Genomic DNA, 23,932 nt, shown 5'->3' with positions numbered 1-23,932 from the left:
TTAAATATAACATAAAAATATATATTATGTGATATAAAAATATATATTATGATTGCTTTAGATTTTAGCTTTGATTAGATTGAGTGTGGAAAATTTGTTGACCTATACAAGCAGTAGATAATCAAGTGGAGCAGTTTCTTTTGAGTGTTTATAAAGAATATGGCATGCAGTTGCCTCAAAGTTAGAAAACATTAAAAAACTTCGATGCAAAGTCGACTTAACATCAATAATAATATCAAGGAATATCAACAATTATGATTTTGTGATGAATGTGCTCCCGTGGCATGCGATTTTTACTTGATTTGTTTTATTGCAGCTAAAATAGCCGGTAAAGTAAAGATTTAACGGATATGAAATGCACAAATGAAATGGTAAGATTCGTTGTATAGCTGCCTGCCATAGTTTCACCATCTCCTCCACCCAAAATCTTTTTTTTTATAGTTTCTTAAGCCTGTAATAATAGTCCGCAGCTGATGTTTATTTGGAAAAATGTAATAAAAAATCTAACAACCATCAGTTTAATGATGTATAATTATGTGAATGTTTTATTCTTTAAATGTAAAAATAATTTAACACGGAGTGTACTTCAACTTTTTTTTACAGATATTTAGTTTATATAGACTGCAATCAACACAAACTTTTATCACAGTCATGGCCCCTAGCGGAGTCAAGTGGGATAAGGTATAGCTAAGAGTGCTCCAGACCAACCTTCCGAACGAATGACTTACAGAAGGGATACGTAACTAAGAACGTTTCGGGAAACACGTATTAACGATAAGGTACAGCTTAAGGTACAACTTAAGAACGACGTATAGCTAAGAAGGTTTCGGGGAACGCAGCCCTGTTGTTTATCAGTTTCTTATACAAGTTAAGTTTTTGGATAGAGTTTGTTTCCAAATAAACTGAAAATGTCCTACTGACCTTCATTTCTATTTTAATTATATTGTTAACTTCTTAATAAACCTCAAACAAACATGTATACATTTATTTGTCCTCACATTCTTTACTGTAGTTTCCTCTCACATTACTGCCTCATTATGCAGCTCATTGTTTGCTAGCTGTCAATCAATCCTTCTCGCATACGGCCCCTCTAAACAAAAAGTGTCTTACAATTTCTAAATCAATATCTTGTTTTATGTGAATGAGTAGGCAGGATGATTTTCACATCATTTTAAAGAAAAAACTCTAGACTACTAGATTCTGTTTAGGAAAGTCTTGTTAAAATATGTTTAGTATGGGTTTTGTGGACTTATGTCAGTGTTTTAAAAATTTTGCTTTTTTTAAAACCATGCATAAACATTTTTCTCTCAAAAATACAAACATGTACATACATGATGCTAATATAATATTTTAGCCAAGTTTGTGCTGAACGCAGTGTTATGAGACACTTGTCATTAACTATTTCCCCGCCATTGACGAGATATCTCGTCAATTAAGAGAAAACGCTTCCCCGCCAATGACGAGATTTTCTGTCTTTCCGCAATACCGCTATTATCCACCAGGTGGCGCCCTTCCGCAACTTTTTAAAACAGGAAGTATTGCCCTATGGCAAGCTGCTGCATGTCCGTGTCTGTTTTAAAGATCGCTCTGAATGGGATCTCTATGAAAAGTCCGTCACAAAAATGGAATTATCTCTGCTTTTTGCTCAAAATATGGTGTTTTTGCAAAAACCTACCCATATTCAAAAGCTGATTGCAAAAGAACCACTAAAGGTAGTATGAAACGGTTTTTTTTTTTGTTTGAAAGCAGAGGGTCTGTTCTTTCATTTGGTATATTGTATGTTTATATATTTAAAGAAGAACATTTTCTGGAAGGCATTAAACTTTGGTGAAAATCATGAAAAACGCTGGCGCTGGCTGGCAACTTTTTTTAAAAACGCTGGCGGTGAAAGATTTAATATGTTTTAAAGCAACTGAAAAAAGACCAAATGTAAGAGCATGTCAGAAACTCTAACAGTGTCCCAAAATGGTCGGACCCCAGAGGGTTAAACTCAAAGATTGAGCCATGCCTTTGGTTCAAGTTCCCTCCGCGGACAGCAAGCCATTGTCGTTTTACCATTTGTTCATTTAAGATTAAATGCAAAAGCAGCCCAAAGTATTCAACATGTTGTCCGAAGCCCTATACTGGATCCTCTCAAATAATTACGGTATCCGCTACCTCATTCATCTGCTCTATGATTACAAAAACACTAATAAGATTCTTTATCATGGTTTTACTAACAGAGAAAGTGACATTCCTGTTGAACATTCCTACAATGCTCATTATGTGGCTCATTATGCAACTCTTTTGTTTCTCAGCTGTCAATCACTGATTATTCATGAGCTTTCCCACCTCCGCACATACAGCCTTTTCCAAGCAAAAGTGTCTTAGAAATTGTAAATCAATATATTGTTTTATGTGAATGAGCAGACCGAATGATTTTCACATCATTTTAAAGAAAAACTCTAGACTACTAGATCCTGTTTTGAAAAGTCTTGAGAAAACATGTTAAGAATGAGTTTTGTGAACTTATGTCAGTGAATTAAATATTTAGCTTTTTCAAAAACCACACATAAACATTTTTCTCTCAAAAATAAAAAGATGTACATACATGTTGACCATAAAATATTGTAGCCCAGTTTGTGCTGAACACAGTGTTATGAGACTTTTGCCATCAATATGTTTATAAGCAACTGAATAAAGCACAAATGTCGGTGCATCTCAAAATGTCCCCAGGGCCCTAAAAACCTTAGACCCCAGAGGGTAAACTTATAGTTAAGTTATCACGTTCCAAAGCCTATTTAGGTGCCGATGGTAGGCTACTAGAATGACGCAACACAAATCGCACTTTAGCCTGTTTCATTAGCCCATTCATGACACTGTTGTGATGTTGAGAGAGGTACGAGATAAAAAATAAAGCACTTTAATTGGAATGATTTTAGCGTGTATTTATGTGTGTGCGGGTATGGGTCTTAAAGGGCCAAAAATTAATGGGTTTGGGTGGGTGCGGATTTAATATTGATATTATCACAGGTGACAGGTCGGATCTGGTCAGAACTTTGTGGGTATGGGCGGGAGCGGGTCACCAAAAATGGATCTGTGCAGGACTCTGAAGGGGGGAGCTAAAGATGGAGCTGTCAAGTCGGACACCTGCTGCTTGCCGTAGTGACATATGTGTTGTGATTCCTTTTTTTAAATCGCAAATGAAGTGAATTAGATGGTAAATTTGACAAAAAACAAGTCATGGCAACATTATAAAAAGTTGCAAACAGAAATATTGAAAATTTTAGCTGCTGTTTATACTTAATGCTCACAGTTTACACAAAGTGATATATTTGTTTTTGATTTCACTTACTTCATTTAAAGATGTAAGTGAAATCATTCCAAGCATCATGTAGACATCTATCTTTTGTTTGTGGGAAAGGACTGAGACAATGAGAGCAGACCGCGCATCATGTTTGTTTTCTTGTTTCTGCAAAAAGCACCAAGTCCATTAAAACTTTACATAAAAAACTAGATGCTTTTACATTTAAAAAAAAGGGCCTAGTGTTACCGCCTGTGATAATGTAGACCCCTGGGTGTTAAAGGCAAAACTAGAGTGGGCTCTTAATATTTTCTGTGACTATTTAACTGTATTATGTATGCTTAACATATTCTTCAAAAGTAATTATTTTTGGTTACAAAATGGATTGTGGATGACTGAAGGTGAGTAACAGGCACGTGTTTAATTATGTAATATATGCTACTGTTCGGACGCTCTTGCTTACTGCTCTGCGCCTTGCTCTATCGCTTTTTATATTTTTATATTTTATCTTATAATTTTAACCTCAGCAAATCAGCATAGTGCTCAAACAACAAAGTTTGGCATCAACATTAAATTACTAACTTTCGGGACTGGAGGATTACAAAAAAGTGGAATTTTTCATCCGTCTAGCCTCCCACCGCCATCAGCTTACATTCCATACACAGCTGCCATCATTCAAAGGGATAAGAAAAAGAAATGCCTCATCAAAAATCTACTTGCTGCACAAACTGCCACAGACTTTTACAAAGGATTGCTGTTCTTGAAACAAAGTTACTTACAGGACTACCAAACCAACGGGACACACATCAGAGCTTCGTCATCATGGACACCCTCAGCATACAGCCGGTGAGTCCCATAAATCTAATGATCAGCACACTAATCAATGGTACAAACAGGGAGCAAGACTAAAAATCACTCGAGAAATCAGACTGTCACGAGCAACACATTTAGCCGCAGTAGCTTCCTCTACCCCAGATACAGCTATGACAGGGATTGCAAACACTGACTTTCTACCACCACCTGTACATCTTGAGAACAGATTTGAAGTATTAATGAATATGAGTGAGGAATCCCCAAATGTGATAAATGTGATTGAACACCGATCAAATCAGCCAGCAGCTAACACTGATGCTGACTGCCGCTCAAGGTCGAGCAGACAGCGGCACTCAGCGCAGAGCACATCCGAGCCAAGAACTCTGATATTGGGTGACTCAATTATCAGAAACATTAGCAACTGGGACTCAACTACGTGGTGCCTTCCACAAGCAACTGTTTCTGATGTAAACAGGGAACTTCAGAACATTTTGATGAAACATAAGACTGTAAATCGAGTTGTCATTTATGTGGGGAAGAATGATATTCACAAAGAGCAATCTGAACTCCTTAAGTGGGATTTCAACAAACTTTTTGAAACACTCAGAACAGTGAAAGTTCAGCCGTTCATCAGTGGACCACTTCCAGCAAGAGGAACAAATAGGTTTTCACGGTTGCTTGGACTTAATACATCGCTGCAAAAAACCTGCAACATAAAGGGACTGAATTTTATCAACAACTTCAATCTTTTCTGGAGTCAGAGACAACTATTTAAACAGGATGGCATCCACCCAAACAGACTGGTTGCAAGAGTGCTAAAGGACAATATCTATTTCTCCCTTCATCATCCTTCATCAGTGTGTGCCAATCCACTCAACCTGAATGGCACACACACACCTGGACAGAGTATGAATGACCACAGGACTTCTCTTCAGCACCTGAATGGACATGACGTCGACATATACCACAAGGACAGAGATAACACCACGCAGCCACAACAACCACTGCTCATGGACACAATCTCAGCTGAGTCATGCCCACAGAGCTCACCACAGTCAGACTGTGTCAGATTAGAACTGCTCCAAGATTCAGCACCCAAGGACGACTTTCTGGAAAACAGCCAGGGAAACCAGGACAACATATCAAAGCCTCCGGTCACATCAGAGCAACAGGACTCTTCACTAGATATGTCATTCCTCTCTCCAGCATCCCCGCTTTTGACCTTCTCCGGAAAAATGGAGGAACTGGTTTATGCTGGAACTAAACTATCCCACTCTATTGCTGCAAGCCCCCAGATTTCAACCAGAAAACGGCAAGCCCCACAACCACCAAAGCTAGTGGGCCCAGCTCCCCCTCCTCGCCCTGTGAGAGCTCTTCGGTCTCAGACACAACGCCAAGGCACACACCCTCCTCCATCTACTGTATGTGAACCAAAAACAACTGATAACGGCTCTCAGTGATGTGTGTCGGGTTCCTGCTATGAAAATACTAATACTTTCAATTGTATAACAAGCAGGAACTCAGTGTGCCTATATCTTTCTCTATTTCTGTTTTAGTACATGATAGAAAGCCCAAGGCTGTATCAAACCGTGTGAAAAATCTATCTAATCTGCTGCCTGTTTCATATCAAACTAAGATCTCTGTTAGGGAAAAATTAGTACTGTTAAGTTAGCACTTTTAAACATCTGTTCACTTAAAAATAAATCACTTCTAGTCAGTGACACAATAACCACAAACAACCTTGATTTTATGTTTCTAAATGAAACATGGCTAGAAGAAAGCTACAGTGCAACAGTCCTTAATGAAACAGCCCCTCCTAACTTTACTTTTATGAGTGTCTGCAGAACTGCTAGGAGAGGTGGAGGTGTAGCTGCTCTTTTTAAAGATGTCTATCAATGTACAGTAAGCAAGTGTCATTTGGGAATAACCCGTCTTTTGAATATCTAGGTATTGTGTTGAAAGGTACCCCACGCATTCTACTTATCATTATTTACAGGCCCCCAAAATACTCTCCAGCATTTGTTGAGGACTTTACAGAACTGTTATCAATGATTTCCTCAGAGTTTGACTGTTTTGCTATTGCTGGAGATTTTAACATTCACATAGATAAGCCAAAACGCATTATAACAAAAGATGTCACAGCTTTTTTAAAATACTTTTGATGTGACTCAACATGTACATGGACCCACACACAATCGTGGACACACTCTTGATTTAATTATCAGTAAGGGTGTAAACATTTCATCAATTGTTTTTAAGGATGTAGCACTGTCTGATCATTTCTGTATTTCCTTTGATATATTAATCTCTCCTACTATTGAAACTAGATCTCTGTCTGTCAAAAAGAGATGCTTAAATGAGAACACCAGTGTGGTGTTTATGAAGGCTATATCTTTAACACCAAGCATATCTGCAGACTCTGTTGATTTTCTCCTTGATTCCTTTTTATTCGAAAGTTAAGAGTGCAATCAATGATATTGCTCCTGTAAAAGTCAGGAAGAAGAATGGCAGGCAAAAATCACCTTGGAGAAACTCAACAGAGGTGCAGAATATGAAGAGACAATGCAGAAAAGCTGAGCGCATGTGGCGGAAGACAAAACCTGTAGTCCATTATAATGTCTATAAAGACAGCCTTTGTGCTTTCAGTGTGGAACTGGGCAAAGCTAGACAGACTTTCTTTTCAAATATTATAAACAACAACATAAATAACACACGCACTCTTTTTGCTACGATAGAGAGACTAACAACCCCCCCCAAGTCACATTCCAAGTGACATGCTCTCAGACAGCAAATGTAGTGAGTTTGCTAACTTCTTCTCTGAGAAAATCAATAATATCAGAAAGGTTATCAGCACTTCCTTGAGCTGCGCCGGGGTCAGACAAGTCAGACCACAACATCAGAAAGTAGTTACGATGTCTGATTTTGAAGCAGTTGATTGTAAAATTTTGGAAGAAACAGTACAGCATCTTAAAATATCAACCTGCGCCCTTGCCACACTCCCAACATCTTTTTTTCAAAAGTGTCTTTAACTGTTTAGAAGCAGATCTCCTAGAAGTGGTAAATTCATCCCTTAACTCTGGGACTTTTCCAAAGTCCCTTAAAACTGCAGTTGTTAAGCCCCTCCTGAAAAAGAGCAACTTGGATAACACTGTATTGAGCAACTACAGACCAATCTCAAATCTTCCTTTCATAGGCAAGATCATTGAAAAAGTTGTTTTCAATCAGCTAAACAAATTCTTAATTTCTAATGGTTATTTTGACATTTTTCAATCTGGTTTCTGACCACACCACAGTACAGAGACAGCGCTCATAAAGATAATAAATGATATTTGCCTCAATACAGACACAGGCAAACTATCAGTGCTGGTGCTAATCGACCTCAGTGCTGTTTTTGACACTGTCGATCACAACATACTTCTTGACAGGCTGGAAAACTGGGTCGGGCTTTCTGGGATGGTCCTAAATGGTTCAGGTCATACTTAGAAAGGAGAGGTTAATATGTAAGTATAGGTGGCCATAAATCTGAGTGGACATCCATGACATGCGGAGTCCCGCAAGGCTCAATTCTAGCGCCACTCCTGTTCAACCTGTATATGCGCCCACTAAGCCAAATAATGAGAGAGAACCAAATTGCCTATCACAGTTATGCAGATGACACTCAGATCTACTTAGCTCTATCCCCTAACGACTACAGCCCCATTGACTACCTGTGTAAATGCATTGATGAAGTTAACTTTCTTCAGTTAAACAAAGAGAAAACTGAAGTCATTGCGTTTGGAAACAAAGATGAAGTGCTCAAGGTGAATGCATACCTTGACGCTAGGGTTCAAACAACTAAAAATCAAGTCAGGAATCTTAGTGTGATTCTGGAATCTGACCTTGGTTTCAGTGGTCATGTCAAAGCAAAAACTACATCAGCATATTATCATCTCAAAAATATTGTAAGAATTAGATGCTTTGTTTCCAGACAAGACTTAGAGAAACGTGTGCATGCTTTCATCACCAGCAGGGTGGATTATTGTAATGGCCTCCTCACTGGCCTTCCCAAAAAGACCATTAGACAGCTCCAGCTCATTCAGAACACTGCTGCCAGGATTCTGAGCAGAACCAGAAAATATGAACATATCACACCAGTCCTCAGGTCTCTACACTGGCTACCAGTTACATTTAGGGTTGATTTTAAAGTATTATTAATGGTTGATTAATCACTCAATGGACTAGGACCTCAATACATTGCTGATATGCTCATTGAATATAAACCCAACAGATCACTCAGATCATTAGGATCACATCAGCTAGAAATACCAAGGGTTCACTCAAAGCAAGGAGAGTCAGCTTTTAGCTATTATGCCAGTCGCAGCTGGAACCAGCTTCCAGAGGAGATCAGATGTGCTCCAACAGTAGTCACATTCAAATCCAGACTCAAAACACATCTGTTTAGCTATGCATTTACTGAATGAGCACTATGCTGCGTCCGAACTGATTGCACTATATTTTATATGCACTATTTTAATTCTTTTTATTTCTCTTCTTTTCATTCTTATTTTTAACTGTTTTATACTTTTATTCCTGTTTTATTCTTTTTCACACAATTAAATAGTTTTATTAAAATCACATTTATTTTCTTTTAATTGATATTTTAAATTCATGTATCTTTGATTTCTTGTTTTCTCATTTCTATGTAAAGCACTTTGATTGACCTCTGTGTATGAAATGTGCTATACAAATAAACTTGCCTTGCCTTGCCATTATCCTCAAATGCCGCTTTTGGTTTTGTGATTTTGTTGTATGTATCACTTGTTTGACACAAGACAAATTTCTTTGAAATCTCCATTTAGGGAATTTTCTCTCTAAATACTGATATGAAAATCCTGTATGCCAGGATACATTTAGGCTTCCAAAATAAGGTATTTTAGGAAGACCTACCTTCTGAAACAGCCTTTGCTTGGACCATTTTAAAAAGAAAATGCCTACATCAAACTATAAATAATGCATAAATATCTGTATGTAACATTTGTCAGTAAATCATAATTTGATAATTATGTCTATTACAGATAACACAGCTGTCATCCTGGCTCGGCGAAGCACCTTTAGCCAACATGATCGCATGCAGTATCATCTTCCTGTGGTGATCAAAGACAGTGGCTCACCGATATTATCCAGTACCACCACACTTACCATCAGTGTGTGTATGTGCCAGCCTTCAGGTCAATGCCCGTCTAACAGTGTGGAAGCCAAGGCACTCTCTCTGGATGTCAGCATGCTGACAGTGCTTGGCTTGTCTGTGTGCCTAATCATATTTGTAGGTAAGGAATCAGGGGTTTACATAGATGTGGCATGAACCTCATTGAGACAAACTCTTTGTGAATATTTCATTTCTTAATTTCTGTTATAATATATAATTATATTAGTAAAATGTTCAATGGATCTTTTAAGGTATTAGTGTGCAAAAATGTCCTGAAACATTCTTTTCCAACAGAGCGGTTGTGTTAGTAATGGAATATTAAAACTTTTACTACACATCAACTATGACAGGCAAGTATGACAGTAGTGAACAATGAACAATCTAATCATCATAATATCTAAATCTAAATTCAGTCATAACAAAAATACTGATAAACTAATGTGATGTCACACTAATGTAACAACACTGATGGCTAATCATACTGCCATATTGTAAACTCATTCCCCGCAATTGATAAAATCCTGTATATGGCCCTGCCACCTAGGGGTATCTTGAGCATCTTAATAGTGACGAGAGTCATGTCACAGTGCTTTGTTCTTTTGATGTCTGTTTACATTTAAAATTTCCTGTGAAGGACACACATAGGATTCAAACAATAATGTTCCAAAAACACACATCTCACATGTGAAATACTAAAATAGAAATAAAAACAAAAATGTAATGAAAGACTTAAAGGAATAGTCTACTCATTTTCAATATTAAAATATGTTATTACCTTAACTAAGAAGAGTCGATACATACCTCTATCATCTTAGTGCGTGCACGTCATCGCGGTGGCGCGCAGCGACACTCTGTTAGCATTTAGCTTAGCCCCATTCATTCAATGGTACCAAAAAGAGATAAAGTTAGAAGTGACCAAACACATCAACGTTTTTCCTATTTAAGACGAGTAGTTATACGAGGAAGTTTGGTGGCACGAAATAAAACGTAGCGCTTTTCTAAGCAGATTTAAACGGGTAACTATATTGTATGGCGTAATAGCACTGTCGGAGTACTTCGAACCGGCGGAGTAAGTTAAGTCACGCCTGAAACATCCGCTCCCCTTATCACCCTTCTATAATTTGCCATCAAGCACAGCAGGTGGCGATAATGCTCCTCATGAGTTACTCACCATTTAACGAGAAGAAGATGAATCCGCTCCCCCTCTCATTTCTGTCAATAGAACAAACGTGACTTTTACTTCTACCTGTGCTTGATAGTAGCAAACAGCAAGAGATCATTTGCAATGACTGACTTTTTAGACTATGACGACTGCTTTGTAGCAGACCCAGAGCCATATCTGTTTGAACCCGAGTACACAGAGGAGGAACTAGCTTTTATGGACCGTGAGAGGGAAGAAAGATCTGAACCAGAACAGACCGGAGCCGGCGAAAGAACACGGGCAAACAGCAATTGGTGGTGCAAGTGTGACTGTTGCGGACAGATACCGACTGAAATTGAGAGCCTGTGCTGTTTAGAATGGGACCAGGTGTGGCCATCAATGGTGGGGGTCAATGTATATCCAGAAGACCCTGGACACATCGCCTGTGTCGCGGCAAGTGACGCCTTTGCAGCAATGATTCACCCGGCAGTTGTCAACTTTTTCTTTCAACGTGACAAAGCCAATTGGAAGAAACATCCCACACCGAGTGGACCAGATGGCAAGCTATCCTCAGAGTAAGTGCTATATGAAACCATCGAAATATGCCTATGTATCATGTTTTCATAAATAAATGTATGTACTTATTCTATCGATGTCTTATCAGTCAAAACAGGTTGGTGTCCTATCGTATAGTACTGGAATGGGCCCTACAGGGCGAAACTTTGGGCAGAGGGCATCGGAAACCACTGCCATTGTGTGTGGTCGGGGCTATACGACAAAGATATCCTTCTGAGTCCGGTGTCTATGTTGGATTTCAAGAAGGACATGAGGCAATGGATTTGTAAACCTACTGTAACTGGACATTGTGCTGGGCCCTGCGTTCAGATCCAGAGTATGTTTGCACGTTTCACATACATCTGTGGGCCAATTGAAATGCAGCTTACGTCAAAATAGTAGACTAACTGTATATTTTCATTTTCTGTTTGTATATAATATTATCATTTGTGTTCAATTTTGTTTCCTATATTTGATGTTTATAAATAAATCTTTGAACCTAAAACATCCATTGTGATAATTTTATATTGGTTGCTAAATCAAATGGCTTCTGATATAATCAGTCATGCAACATTCTGAAAAGTGTTTTTTTTTTTTCAATTTAATCCCATAGTAAATATGATAGGCCATGTGTTATCCTGGCAAATATTGTTTTTTTTAAAATGTAATCAAATGTAAGTTAATAAAAAAAAAAGAGAATTTAATTCAATTTAATTTCAATTTAATTCACAATATATAAATAATAAAAATAACCTTCATATTATTGCAATAGTTGGGAATAATTGAAATTAAAAAGACATAGTAAACACAATAAACCATGTGTTGTCCGTGCAAAATATTTTTTGTCAAATTTATTCAAACATCAGTGAAGTCACAAAGGGGGTAAAATGTTATTTATTTCACAATATATCAATAAGACAGTTTTGAAATTGCTGCACTAACTGACAACTTTTTTCAAATAAAATTATTACCATACGATAGACAATGTTTTCTCCAGGCAAAAATGTGTTTTGTAAGTTTGTAAAAAATGTAAAAAAAAAAAATTCACAATATAAAAACCAAAAAAATGTCCTTAATAATAGTACAATAACTCACATGTGCCTTCTACACTTACTATGTCAGTATAAGTCCCCTCCTGTGGTTTTTCAATGGCACAGGTTACGTTTCATGTCAGCTGTAAACTAGGGTTACAATGTCTCCGATGGACCTTTGAATCTTGATGTGTGTGATTGTATGACCTCCTCTTTGCTGGGCTTTGGTAGCAATGCAATGTTGGCAGCTAGGCGAGGTACTTTGATATGGGCTGATGAATCTCTGACTCTACTTCTTTGGATCACCCTGTCCATGAGGTCATCTCTGAATTTTTAAGTCGTCTTTACATAGATTGGTTTAGCAATCCACTGCTTCGACTGCTTTTGAAAGACAACATTGTGTCTTTTTTAGCCTGAAATCAAAAATGGTATGAACAAATGGGCTCTAATTATTGTAAATTTATCATTTTTATATTTTTGATGAAATTACAGATGTTATGACTGTGACTATTTTAACAGTAGTCAGTCATATTTGTACCATCACTTATGTGAAGATCACGTTCATGTATAGATGACACATCGAGAGGCATTGTGGAACACCTAAATTTGTCCTGAAAAATCAATCAAAAGAAAATTATTTTCAATGTAAAAACGAGCATGATAAGTTGTGTGTTTATTGAAAGCACCGTGTCATGAATGGGATGCATAGTAATATTGGTCAAGTCTGGTGTTATACCCCCCCCCAATACCAGACCTATGGCAAAATACTTTCCCAGAACCCATTTTCACTGAGACAGACATGACTTGAACCATATTACTATTATACATGTTAAACTTATGTGATACACATACCGGTGTGTTTGAACAGTGTCATCTGTTGTAGGTCTTTTAGAAGACGCTTGTCCATAATCATTGCTTGAAGAGCTTTGAAGGCAGGTGAATTCACTTTTAGCCACCTCTTCGTTCTTTGTTCCTCTGCTGACAAGTCATTATGGAAACATCTGTATTCCGTTCCGTTTTCTTCCCAGCGATGGACCCCAGTGATGTGGTGTTGGGGAGACATCCATCGTCTGAGCAGCTCCTGACAACAAAGAGGCACACTTTTAACCATCTGTAATACAATACAGTTGTCTTCCATGTTGAAGACCAAAAATTTGCTGTGCATTTAAACCTGCATATAGCATTTGATGAATGTAATAACAAAGAATAAAATTTTTGTGAGTTGATTCTGTATGCTTGGGTACCTTTGGATCTCCTTTGGAGTTGCACCAGCTCCACCACATGTGGTTACTTACACTCCTGACCCAAGGAGCAAGATCCTTGTTCTCCTTTCTGTTGGATGCTGCAACCAATTTTTTTTTAAATCCTGAAAAATGATAGAAAATTATAAGTGGTAATCCCATTCATTGCATAGACTACGGTGACGCAAAATTTGAGCTACATTTATTACATACATACTTGTTTTTTAGTTTCTTTTGCATGTCTTTTTCTTTTGCATTAATTTTAATTTCATCAGTTACAATTTAGGTATATTTAGTTCTAGAAACATGTACATGAAATTTTTTAAAATCAGAGGAAATGCACCGCACACATTCTACAGACCCCTACAAAGTCCTGTGTGAACAACTGGTAACAAGCAGTAATGAAGATAAAATATTTGTGGTTGTTCTCTTGCTCTACAGCTTAGACTAACAGTAGACTAACCTTTGGCGACATGCCACGGATCAAATTGATGAATGATTTGTGGATATTCTTCTCTCATTATTTTTCTTATGGATGGATGCCTGTCTGTGGTGACCACTTTTACATCGATGCCCTCATCCAGGATCTTCTCCAGGCCTTTCTTGAAGGCCAATGGTTCCATTGCGACAGAACTGGAGGCCTGGGAAACCTAGAGAGCACAAATGTATGGACAATGACATCTAAAAACATGTTCGAGAATTGACCATAGACTTGTGGAAATAATTCACAATTTACCTGCATCAGCTCAAACGCCATAATCTGTTTATTGGATTCGTCCATGAAAGAATGTTGTATTTGCTGGAGTATCTGGGGCTGTCACTTCTGCCATCTCCACATAGCTGCACTCCTTCACCGTCTTCAGTTTGGCAAATTAATTTTGCTTTGATTACGTTCTCCTGTTGTGTGTATGATTCCTCAATCACTGGGAACAGATAGCTTGCTTGTAAGTTGTGGAAATTTGCATGCTTGGGCAACTGCAGGTTTAAAAGTCCAGCCCAGTCAGCTATGTCTGTGTATGTGGATCCAGTAAAGAGAGTGGCAGCTGCTGTGAGAAGATTATTTTCCCATTGTCCTATATGGCCATTGCTACATTGCCAATTTATATTTATTCTACTGCCGAAATGTGAAATTGTCTGGTTTAGGTCACACATCGGAGCACCACAGGTTGTACATTTCTGAAAGAGTTCCATGAGTTTGGACTCATTTACAATCCACCTCTTCTCCTTCCATCCACTGGGTTGTCCAGAGAGGCTTGAGGAACTTCCTGTGGTGGTGGTGGATGGGCTTGAAAATGGCACAAAACTGGTGTCTGTGGGATTGTCCGGTTCTTTAAGAATCTCCCCACCGAACGGTGCATCAGGAGAGGACACGTTGTTATAACTCTTTGTGGTTTTTTATTTGAACTGAATGATTTTAACAAACAGCTAATTTTACACAAATAGCAGGTTATAAACCTGTAGAAAATAGAAAGGCTATAGTATAAATAACAATATAAACCACATTGACATACATAATATACAATACATTCTAAATATACTAATATAAATAAAATATAAATGTCAATATAGAAAAATCAGTACTTAGTATTATAGATATTATAATATACTTTAAGAACTGAATAACTAAATAAAGCACATCGCTAAACACAGAAATGCAAATTAATGTAAACCACATCAAATATACATCAATGTTAATGTTACACATTAAACTAATAGCCTAAAATCACAAAGGTCTAAGTTAATCCAGAGATAATACAGTAAGTGTAGTTTTAAATAGCGACGCTGTGCATAGCAATCCATTATCAATGTAAAGCGATTGACTACATTACCCATCTAGCACCGCAACCAGGAAGTAGCTCGTATTAGTGAAACGCTTCAATTTCAAACATTTACTGCCATATACCGCGGATACTATCGAGCTGACAGCGTTAAACATCAGACCGCAAATAAGGTTTTATCAGTGTGACCAACGTAACATTTATCGAGCATACAAGCCGCGCATATACATAGCGGCAGTACAGCAGTAGCGTCACAAACAAACAAACTTAGACAGCAGTTCAATGAAGGGAAACAACAGCTTACTGGTGGCGCATCTCTCCTGACGAGACAACATGTCAAACACCAATACTCGGTCCCGCTTATTGTTCGTGCTTATTCAGTACTGGATTGAACCACAGTTATAGGATTTTTACCAGTTCACCTTTCACCTTATGACTGGCTCGTGCTTTAATCAGGTAAGTGAAGCTCCCACTTGTTTACCTGCGTTATATTTGTTGAACACCCGTGACGTAATACGTAATAAACACTACACCTCCCACTTGACCAACTGATCATGTGATCTAAGGCGGTCAAAGACAAACATTACATTACACCACATAACAAGTTTTTTTTTTTTTTTTTTGAAAAATAGGACACTATTGTCACTTTTCAGGCACCTTCCCTGGAGAAAAAAAGAGGGAGGAAAGAGAGAAAGAGAGAGAGAGAGAGAGAGATCCTGAGGTAATGCCTTCAGAATTGAGGTCTGAGCGCTTAGGCAGCGCCGTCTAGGGTCACTGATCTTCCACAGGTATGAGGACTACCAGTCTTCTCACATCTCTCCGTAGGATAACTGACGTCAGCTGCTGAGGGTTCCTCCTAAGTTGCCCAATCATTAGAGAGGCAGGGGTGCCTGCACATGTCTTAACGTCGGCATCTCTGACAAGTTCTTTCTTGTCAGGGTATACGGCCTGGATCCGTCCGAGCCGGAATTGCCCTCGCAGTGCGTTTTGATCAGCAATCCAAACAATGTCACTGACTGCTACATTCCTTTGAATCCGGTGCCACTTTGGTCGAACAAATAGGTTAGGTCCGGCAAGTTCACTCCACTTCTTCCAGAACATATCCACACCAATCTGGATGGCTCGGAGACGGCGCCAGGGATGAGTGCATAAGTCAATTCCTCCTGTATCCCCTCCTTGTCTGGTCCTCCCAAGAAGTAGAGTATTGGGGGTCAAGTACTCTATAGAGTCTTCTTGTTCTTGTGCCCTGGCGTCAATTGGCCTTTCGTTGGTGAGGTTAGCTGCCTGGTAGAAAAGGGTTTGGAGTTCACCCCAGGTAAGTGAGTTTGTTGTTCCTCCGAGGCTATTGAGAGCTCTTTTTATGAGCTTGACTGCAGCCTCTGCAGCCCCATTGCGATGAGGTGCGTCAGCCGGATGAAAGTTCCATGCCCACACTGTTCCATTCTTGGCAGCTTTGTTCTCTATAGATGTTTCCCGTAAGGTAGCTAAGTACCTATGTAAGTCTTGTAGAGCAGGTTTAGCTCCAATGAAATTGGTTCCCCTGTCTGACCACAACTTTCTGGGATGGCCTCTCAATGCCACAAAACGAGAGTAAGTTTGGAGAAAGCTCTCAGATGACTGGTCATCAACAAGGTCCACATGAACTGCTCTTGATGCCATGCAACAGAATACTATGCCCCAAACTTTCTTTCCTACTCTTTTCTTGACAGCATCTTTGATTTCAAAGGGGCCAAAGAGGTCAAGCGTGGTATACTCAAAAGGGTTAGCACGCTGTGAGCGTTCTGGTGGCAGATCACTCATCATCTGCTGGCACATTTTTCCTTTCAGTTTGCGACATGTAATACAGTCGTTCACAACCTTCTTTACTATTCTCCGGCCTTGCACAATCCATGCTTTCCTCCTTGTGCACAGAAGCGTGGCAGCAACACCTTCATGGTTCTCGTTATGAGCTTCTCTTGACAGTAGCGTTGCAAGCCATGAACGGAATGGAATTAAAGGAACGGCTGTTCCATCTTCTTTCCAGGACTGGATTCGTCCTTCACAGATAAGGATTCCTGTACTCTCGTCTTTGTGAACCACCAAACGGTTTAGTGTTGAGTCCAGGAACTGACTGCCATCTTGGGCTGCAAGGACCAGGTCTTTGAAGGCTTGCGCTCTCTCCTCAGTAGATAGGATAGAGTGGTTTGCCTCCCACTTTGATGGGTCTGCCTCCCATTTTGAGGAGTTTGATGCCTGGCGTTTTTCCACCCAGGTTTCTGCAGCCCGACGAGTCCAGGCTAAGGAACCACACAGTTTGGACAGAGAACTGAAGCGTTGAGGTTCCACAAAGCATACCAGTCTAATTGCCCAGGGCCTTCTCTGTCTATCTGCCGCTGGTGTTACACCCAGGACAGCTGGTAATGTCGGTTGGTTAACTCCATCGTGCTTGGAGTCTGCCTTCTTGAGCTCCGCCTTGATGTCAGGCCCACTGGGGCCAGTTCTTCTCTTTGACTGGGCTCTGGTGACCACTGCTGAGAAGGCTTTCCGCTGAAGTCTTCCCACATCTTCAGCAGCAGAGGGTGTAATCTCACTGGCCATCTTCATAGTCCAGTCGATCTTGGGTAATTTCAGGAACTCAGGGCCTTGCTGCCACCTTGATTCTTCATTAAGTTCCTCAGGAGTCGCACCTCTGGTAAGTATGTCAGCAATGTTTAGTCTACCTTCAATCCACCTCCAATCTTCCACATGTCCGACTTTCTGAATCTCACCAATTCGATTAGCGAAAAAGGTTTGGAAGCCGTAGGTGTCCTTTTGAATGGCTGCCAGGATTGTTTGGCTGTCCACAAAGTGAGTTTAGCCTTGGATTCCACCAACTTTATTACAACTTTGTCTTGAGTTTCCCACCGCAGGTAGAGTACGGCTCCATAGGAGGATTCACTTCCTTCTGAAAATGTTATTCCAGTTGGTGGGCCTATGGCTCCAGGCGGCGTGAGGCTTCTCTCAAACCTTACCTGGCCAAGTCTCACGAATTCTTCAAAGAGCGTTATTGCTGCTTCTCGAAGTTTTAATGAGAGAGGGGTATCCCATGTGTCCTTAGATTTGTTGTCCTTGCTAGCTTTCTGGAACGATTCTCTTACTAACATCAATCCCTTCTGCTTGGCTGGTGAGGCAAGACCAACCGGGTCATATAATGCAGCTATCTGACTAAGTAGTATCCGTCAGGTAAGAGGATTTGGTGTTCCTTCCCTGACATCCTCCATGCTCAGGTTAACTCCCGTCCTCATTTTCCCTCTTTTCTTCGAGAAGTTGATAGAAGTCAGCAGCCGAAGCTTATCTGTCTCAGGTTCGTAGCCGACCCCAAGTGCTTTGTTCTCTCCATCGTGCATTTGATTGGGCAGTACCAGGGTCCTGGGTACAGTTGTTTCAGCAGGAGCTCCACTTCTCCCAATTTGGTGTGACAGAACCCACGGTTTGAGAAAGAAGCCTCCAGCTCTCAAAATCTCCTCCACCCCATTGGTGATCCTTTCCAGTGTCTTGAGGTCATCGTGGGAGGTCAGGATATCATCCACATAGCTGTCTTCAGTTAGAGTTCGCCGTTCTTCAATCATATCAGCAAACTGAGGAAGATTAGCTGTCTCCTTCATTGCAACTTGTGCGATACATCCTGCAGGTTTATCACCGATATTGACTCTGACAACTGCATACTCCTCAATGTTGTTCTCAGGGTTGTCTCTCCAGAGAAAACGGTGGAGGTGAACTTCATCATCTTTCAAACACACTGAGTTGTACATTTTTTCCACATCACCTAGTGCGGCATGGAGTCCACTCCTGAACCTCAGAAGGACACCTCTGATGGGATTGAGTACATTGGGACCCTTGTGAAGGAGATTATTTAGACTTATGCCTCTGAACTCTTGGCTGCTATTCCACACGATTCTCACAGGAGTAGAGGAGGAGTGAGGGTTCGGTGCAACCAGATGGCTAATGTACCATTTAGGTCCTTTCCAGTTGTTAATTTCCTCCCTTGTGAGTTTTGCAGCAGCCTCTCTTGAAACCATTTTGTGTATTTGTTCTTTGTATGCAGCCTTCCACACAGGTTCCTTCTCCAGACGTTTCTCAGTATTTTTGAAGGTTGCTTCCACTGCCTGCCGATTGTCTGGCAGTGTTGTGAGGTCTGTCTTCCAGGGATAAGCTGCATCCCAGTGGGGAGAGTTGCTGTGTTTGTCCGCCAGCACGTATGTTAGACACTCTTTTATCTTTTGCTCGCTGCTCCGATGCTGTCCCATCTGAACCACTCAAAGATCTATTTATTGGCGGTTGCAGTGCTCCGGACGAGCACATGTCCTTCCTCTTCTTGAGTTATGATGGTCTCTTTATACGCCATCGAGGCTGATCTCATGGTCCTTGCTAGGTGAGTTTCAGAGCGGTACACAACCAGGTCGACGGTGTCAATGAGATTGGGATGGGTTCCCCCAACAGTCTTTCCCAGCGGGCCATCCCAGAGAACGAGGTCTTCCACAATCTTGATTGGCTGGGGAACAAGACGACCTTCCCGGTGACTGATAAGGAGGTCAATCTTTGTGGGACAGACCAGTTCGTCTCTTGGTACATTCGGGAAGAACTTCTGCAGTTGCTCGGCAGTGACTGATTGAGTCACCTCCGCAATGTTTTCCAGGCCATAGCAGAGAATTCTATGTTCTGCCACTTTTCCATTGGATGACTTCATCTTCAGCCGCAGGGAATATCTTTTAGTCAAGATAGTCTTTTTCATCCCCCGACTCCATGGACTATAAGCCTGATGTTCTCACCGCACAGTCCAAGGCGATCAGCTGTTTCATGTGTGATATAATTGGTGTCAGATGCGAGGTCAATTAGGGAGCCAACAAGGCATCCAGAGTTTGTCGTCACTACCATCAGCATCATCACCACTGGATGTTCTTGCAGTCCATCTCCAGCCTTGGTGCATACAGTTGATAAGATTTTGTTTGAGAATGCATTCTTGTATTTTTCTCTTTGTTCTGGAGTAAGCTCTGCCAGAAACTCCTCTTGTTTGTTGGTTAGACCAAGTTTCTTTCCTCCAAATTTTATGGAACTCTGCTCCTCACTGCTACTGTCCTTCTTTGGAGTCAGTGGTTTAGGACACAAAAGGTAATTGTGATCTGATACCCCTCCTTTACGACAGTCTCCTTTTGGGCAGAGGTATCTGTGTGTGCATCCTTTTCCATCCTTTGGATGGGGCCGTAAACACTTGGAGCATAACCCTAGCTTCTTCAAATGCGCCCTTTTTCTTAAGAGATCTTGCTCTCTGAAGACCTTGCAGGCAAATAACTTGCCGGCATGGGAGTCATCTCCACAGATAATACAGCTGGGATAACCATCCTTCTGACCTGCTGTGGATTTTGTGAAAGCCATCCTCCCTCGTTTATCTGGGTAATCTGCAGCACCCCTTTCCACAGGGCCTTTATCTGCAGAGCTTGGTTCCAACTGATCCAACTCTTCTAGAATCTCCTCCTGCTTCTTCAAGAATCCCAGGAGGCAATCAAAATGATACCGTGAAGAGAACCCTGTTTGCTGGGTCAGTTTTGTAGATAATCCACTCTTTCTTGAGTGAACTGGGAAGCTTGCTTTCAAGAGATTGAGCAACAACACGGTTCTTCACGGCATCTTCTTCACCAAGAATCTGGAGGTTGCACAGAGCCCTTTCCACAGCCTGGATCAATTCAATGGTTCTTCTTGGATTGTTTCCTTTGACAGGTGGAAGAGACTGGACTTCGTTGGTGATCATTAGGACTATTTTCGCTTTGTTCCCATATTTGCTGTCCAACAATCTGAACATATTGTCGCCAGATTCACAGCTAGATAGAACAAGATCCTTCTTGACCTTTTCGTGGAGACTATTTAATAAGTAAAACTTTTTTATACATTCCACACTTTGTGGGTTACCTAATTCTTCTAGGTCCTCCCACTCAGTCTTCCAGCGATAGTAGTCCCTCATGTCACCAAAGAAAGTGGGAAGACGTGCTTTTTCAAGGCTGATTTGAGGCTGGAGATTAAAGTTTCCTCTGGTCCTATCTGGGCTGCTTTGCTGTAAAAGGGGTCGAGTGTTTACGTTGGATGGTCCTGCGTACATTTTAGACTTCAACTTGAGATCAGCAGACATGTCAGGGAGAGAAAGGAAAGAGGCATCTTGTCTCGGATCACCAAACGCGCTGCCTTCATCTCCCAAATTTCTTACTCTACCCTTTACTCGATCTGCTTCATCGTCCTCTAGTTTATCAGACAATGCCAGGACCCTCTTCTTTAATGTCTTGTGGCGTGTCCTGAGATCTAATGCCTTTGAACCGGGAACCAACTCTTTCCACTCTACCAGCATTTCTTCAAGTTCAATGACCTCTCTTTCAAGGCCTTTATTCCTTAGCCTACGGTCTTTGATTGACTTCTGAGGGTTAACTTCATCCTCCTCTGCCTGAGAGATGGTCGATTCAGCTGTTTCAGCCTGCTTGAAGAACGCCTCCTCTGCGTAGCTGGTCCAAAAGGTTTCCTGGGTGGCTTTCTTTACCTCAAGGAACCGTTTCTCACACTCCGCCATCTTTAAATCAATTTGGGTTGCGGGTTCTATAACCTTATTATCTGTTGACTCTCTCAAGGCTTCAGCATACTCATGTCCCGCATCTGTGACTTTAGAAAAGTCCACCCTGAACATCTTCCATTCTTTGAGAACTTCGGTCGTTTCCAAAAGTCCCGGTTTGGTAAGAGTATGAGCCCTTTTTGTGAATGAAGCCTGTGCTCATGATCGCACACTTTTTAGCTTTTCCAAGTCTGCCATTATAACTCCCTTTGTGTTGACTGGAGAGCTGTCACTGTTGATGTGCTCTTTTATCCTTGATCAACGGGCAGTTTGATTACTGATAAACTTGGAGTCAGTCACAGAAGAGAAGAGAAAGACCAACTAATCCTGGATTGATTAAAGCTTCCTTAATGAAGCAATCCGTGGCTGTTTATACTGCACTTAATCCAGAGTAGTGGGCACCGGTGTCCTCTCCTGATGCCCCGTTCGGTGGGGAGATTCTTAAAGAACCGAACAGTTATAAACCGGTGGCTCATCTCTCCTGACGAGACAACATGTCAAACACCAATACTCACTCCCGCTTATTGTTCGTGCTTATTCAGTACTGGATTGAACCACAGTTAAAGGATTTTTACCAGTTCACCTTTCACCTTATGACTGGCTCGTGCTTTAATCAGGTAAGTGAACCTCCCACTTTTTTACCTGCGTTATATTTGTTGAACACCCGTGACGTAGTACGTAATAAACACTACAGGGATCAACAGCAGGCTCCAAGGTCATGCTAACATCAAACACTGATGTTGCACTTGTATCCATTACAGTAGCTTCAATGTGGTGTGTTTCCTGTTTTAGACAAATAAAAATGTGAATTGGTTCGGCATACAAGTGCCACATACAAGAAAATTCTAAGTAAATAATTACCTGACTTGAAAGTAAATAAAGTTTAATGGTTTCCATAAATTACATTATGGATAATCGATAGCAAACACAGAAGTTGGCCACTCACCTAAAATACAATAGTTTTTCTTGAAGTAGCCTGGACATGATTGTGGATGAAGATACACACGAACGTGGGTACTAGACATGAAACAGATCACAAAAAAATCTAGGTCATATTGTCATCATACAGTAAAAATGTATAAAACATGAAGATTTATTAGCTTACCGATTGCTTTGTCCATGTGGGAGCCAGGGCAACAGCTGGTTTACTTGAACATGAAGGACTGGTTAGCTGTACAGACAAGGGCACTTGGAATGATGCAGTAGACGCTTCAGCTCTGTGCTTCTGGGGGGTTGAATGAGGTACACCTGCAAAAAAGATTTCTTCTTGTTCTGGCATATCTTCATGCACGTCACTCAACTCTGCCTGTACAATAATTGACACAATTATGACAGAAGTTACAAGCTCAATAAAATTATGAAAAAACTACCATAATTTATAAAACACATTTTTCTATACATTATTCAGATTCTGGAACATATCTTGTGATCAGCACATTGAGTAAATCCGTCAGGGACAAAAAATCACGTGATCAATAACTCTGCCAGGGCCGGCCCTGGGCATAGGCGGAATAGGCAAATGCTAAGGGCGCTGCCGACCCCTTGGGGCGTCCGTGCGCCCAAATTATTATTCTTTTAATATATGTATATAAACATTTAACTATAAATATTTAATTTTGCACAAGAAAACAGCAGTTACTGATGAATTATTAGTAGCATATAATCTCGGAAGATCGTGCTTGTTAAATATACTGCACTGAAGCGGCAGTTTAAAATATAAACCCAGAATTCAGCAAACGTCAAGGACAAGAAATCGGAAACAACAATCAGACAGAGACGCGGAATTTACATAATGTTACACAGACCATGTTTAAATTAATGTTTCTAGACAGAAATAGCAACTTGTTCACTTTGTTTGGTATTAATAAGCTGCGCATTGGAGTGCTGGCCGCGGTGCTGAAGACGCGCTCAGAGTACTGGTGGCGGCACAGATATTTACGTGCAACCTATTGGAAACTATTATTCGTTATTATATAATTATTATTCGTTATTTTACTTTATTACTTCCACTTAAGAAGAGTTTTGCACTTTTATTTCAATATTTCTCTTTATATAAATACTATTTTGTACTTAAATCTATAATTTCATTATTTTACTAACCAAACTCATCTGCGCTTTCCGATAGGTTGCACGTAAGGAGAAAAGTAGCTTACTTCCCCTTGAGAAGGGTTGTGTGTTTTAAACTTTTAAAAACATATATCTCTTTACAAAAAACTTTTTTCTTCTATTTAAAAGCTATAATTTCGTTATTTTACTAACCCAACTAATGACTCCTCCGCTTTCCAATAGATTGCACGT

At 40.3% G+C, this 23,932-nt stretch overlaps 2 protein-coding genes across 3 annotated transcripts in view; both read left to right on the top strand.

Annotated features, from left to right (window-relative positions):
• cdh19 (cadherin 19, type 2) overlaps nucleotides 1-23,932 on the top strand; it is a 377,589-nt gene that overhangs the window by 342,627 nt on the left and 11,030 nt on the right. Inside the window, exons 11-12 of one of the 2 annotated variants that reach the window (XM_065287949.2) lie at nucleotides 9,151-9,402; nucleotides 9,576-9,995. In XM_065287949.2, coding sequence (XP_065144021.1) covers nucleotides 9,151-9,402; nucleotides 9,576-9,589 — 266 coding nt within the window. In that variant the 3' untranslated portion in view covers nucleotides 9,590-9,995. Of the gene's footprint in view, nucleotides 1-9,150; nucleotides 9,403-9,575; nucleotides 9,996-23,932 lie in introns of those variants that run through there. The other variant, XM_065287947.2, reaches the window with a different exon arrangement.
• On the top strand, nucleotides 10,163-11,338 carry LOC135777726 (uncharacterized). Its single transcript, XM_065287954.2, has 2 exons — nucleotides 10,163-10,997; nucleotides 11,087-11,338. The coding sequence occupies exons 1-2, from the start codon at nucleotides 10,567-10,569 to the stop codon at nucleotides 11,265-11,267; spliced, it is 612 nt and encodes a 203-aa protein (XP_065144026.1). The 5' UTR covers nucleotides 10,163-10,566; the 3' UTR covers nucleotides 11,268-11,338.

The sequence above is a fragment of the Paramisgurnus dabryanus genome, chromosome 22 (assembly GCF_030506205.2).
Source record: "Paramisgurnus dabryanus chromosome 22, PD_genome_1.1, whole genome shotgun sequence".
In the NCBI taxonomy this organism is placed as follows: Eukaryota; Metazoa; Chordata; class Actinopteri; order Cypriniformes; family Cobitidae; genus Paramisgurnus; species Paramisgurnus dabryanus.
Note: the sequence above shows the minus strand (reverse complement) of the source record. Positions and strands in the feature narration are given on the sequence as shown.

Coding starts and splice junctions, on each gene's coding strand:
- LOC135777726 (XM_065287954.2), top strand. CDS start 10,567: ATGACTGACTTTTTAGACTATGACGACTGCTTTGTAGCAGACCCAGAG. Junction 10,998..11,086: donor GATGGCAAGCTATCCTCAGA/GTAAGTGCTATA, acceptor ATGTCTTATCAG/TCAAAACAGGTTGGTGTCCT.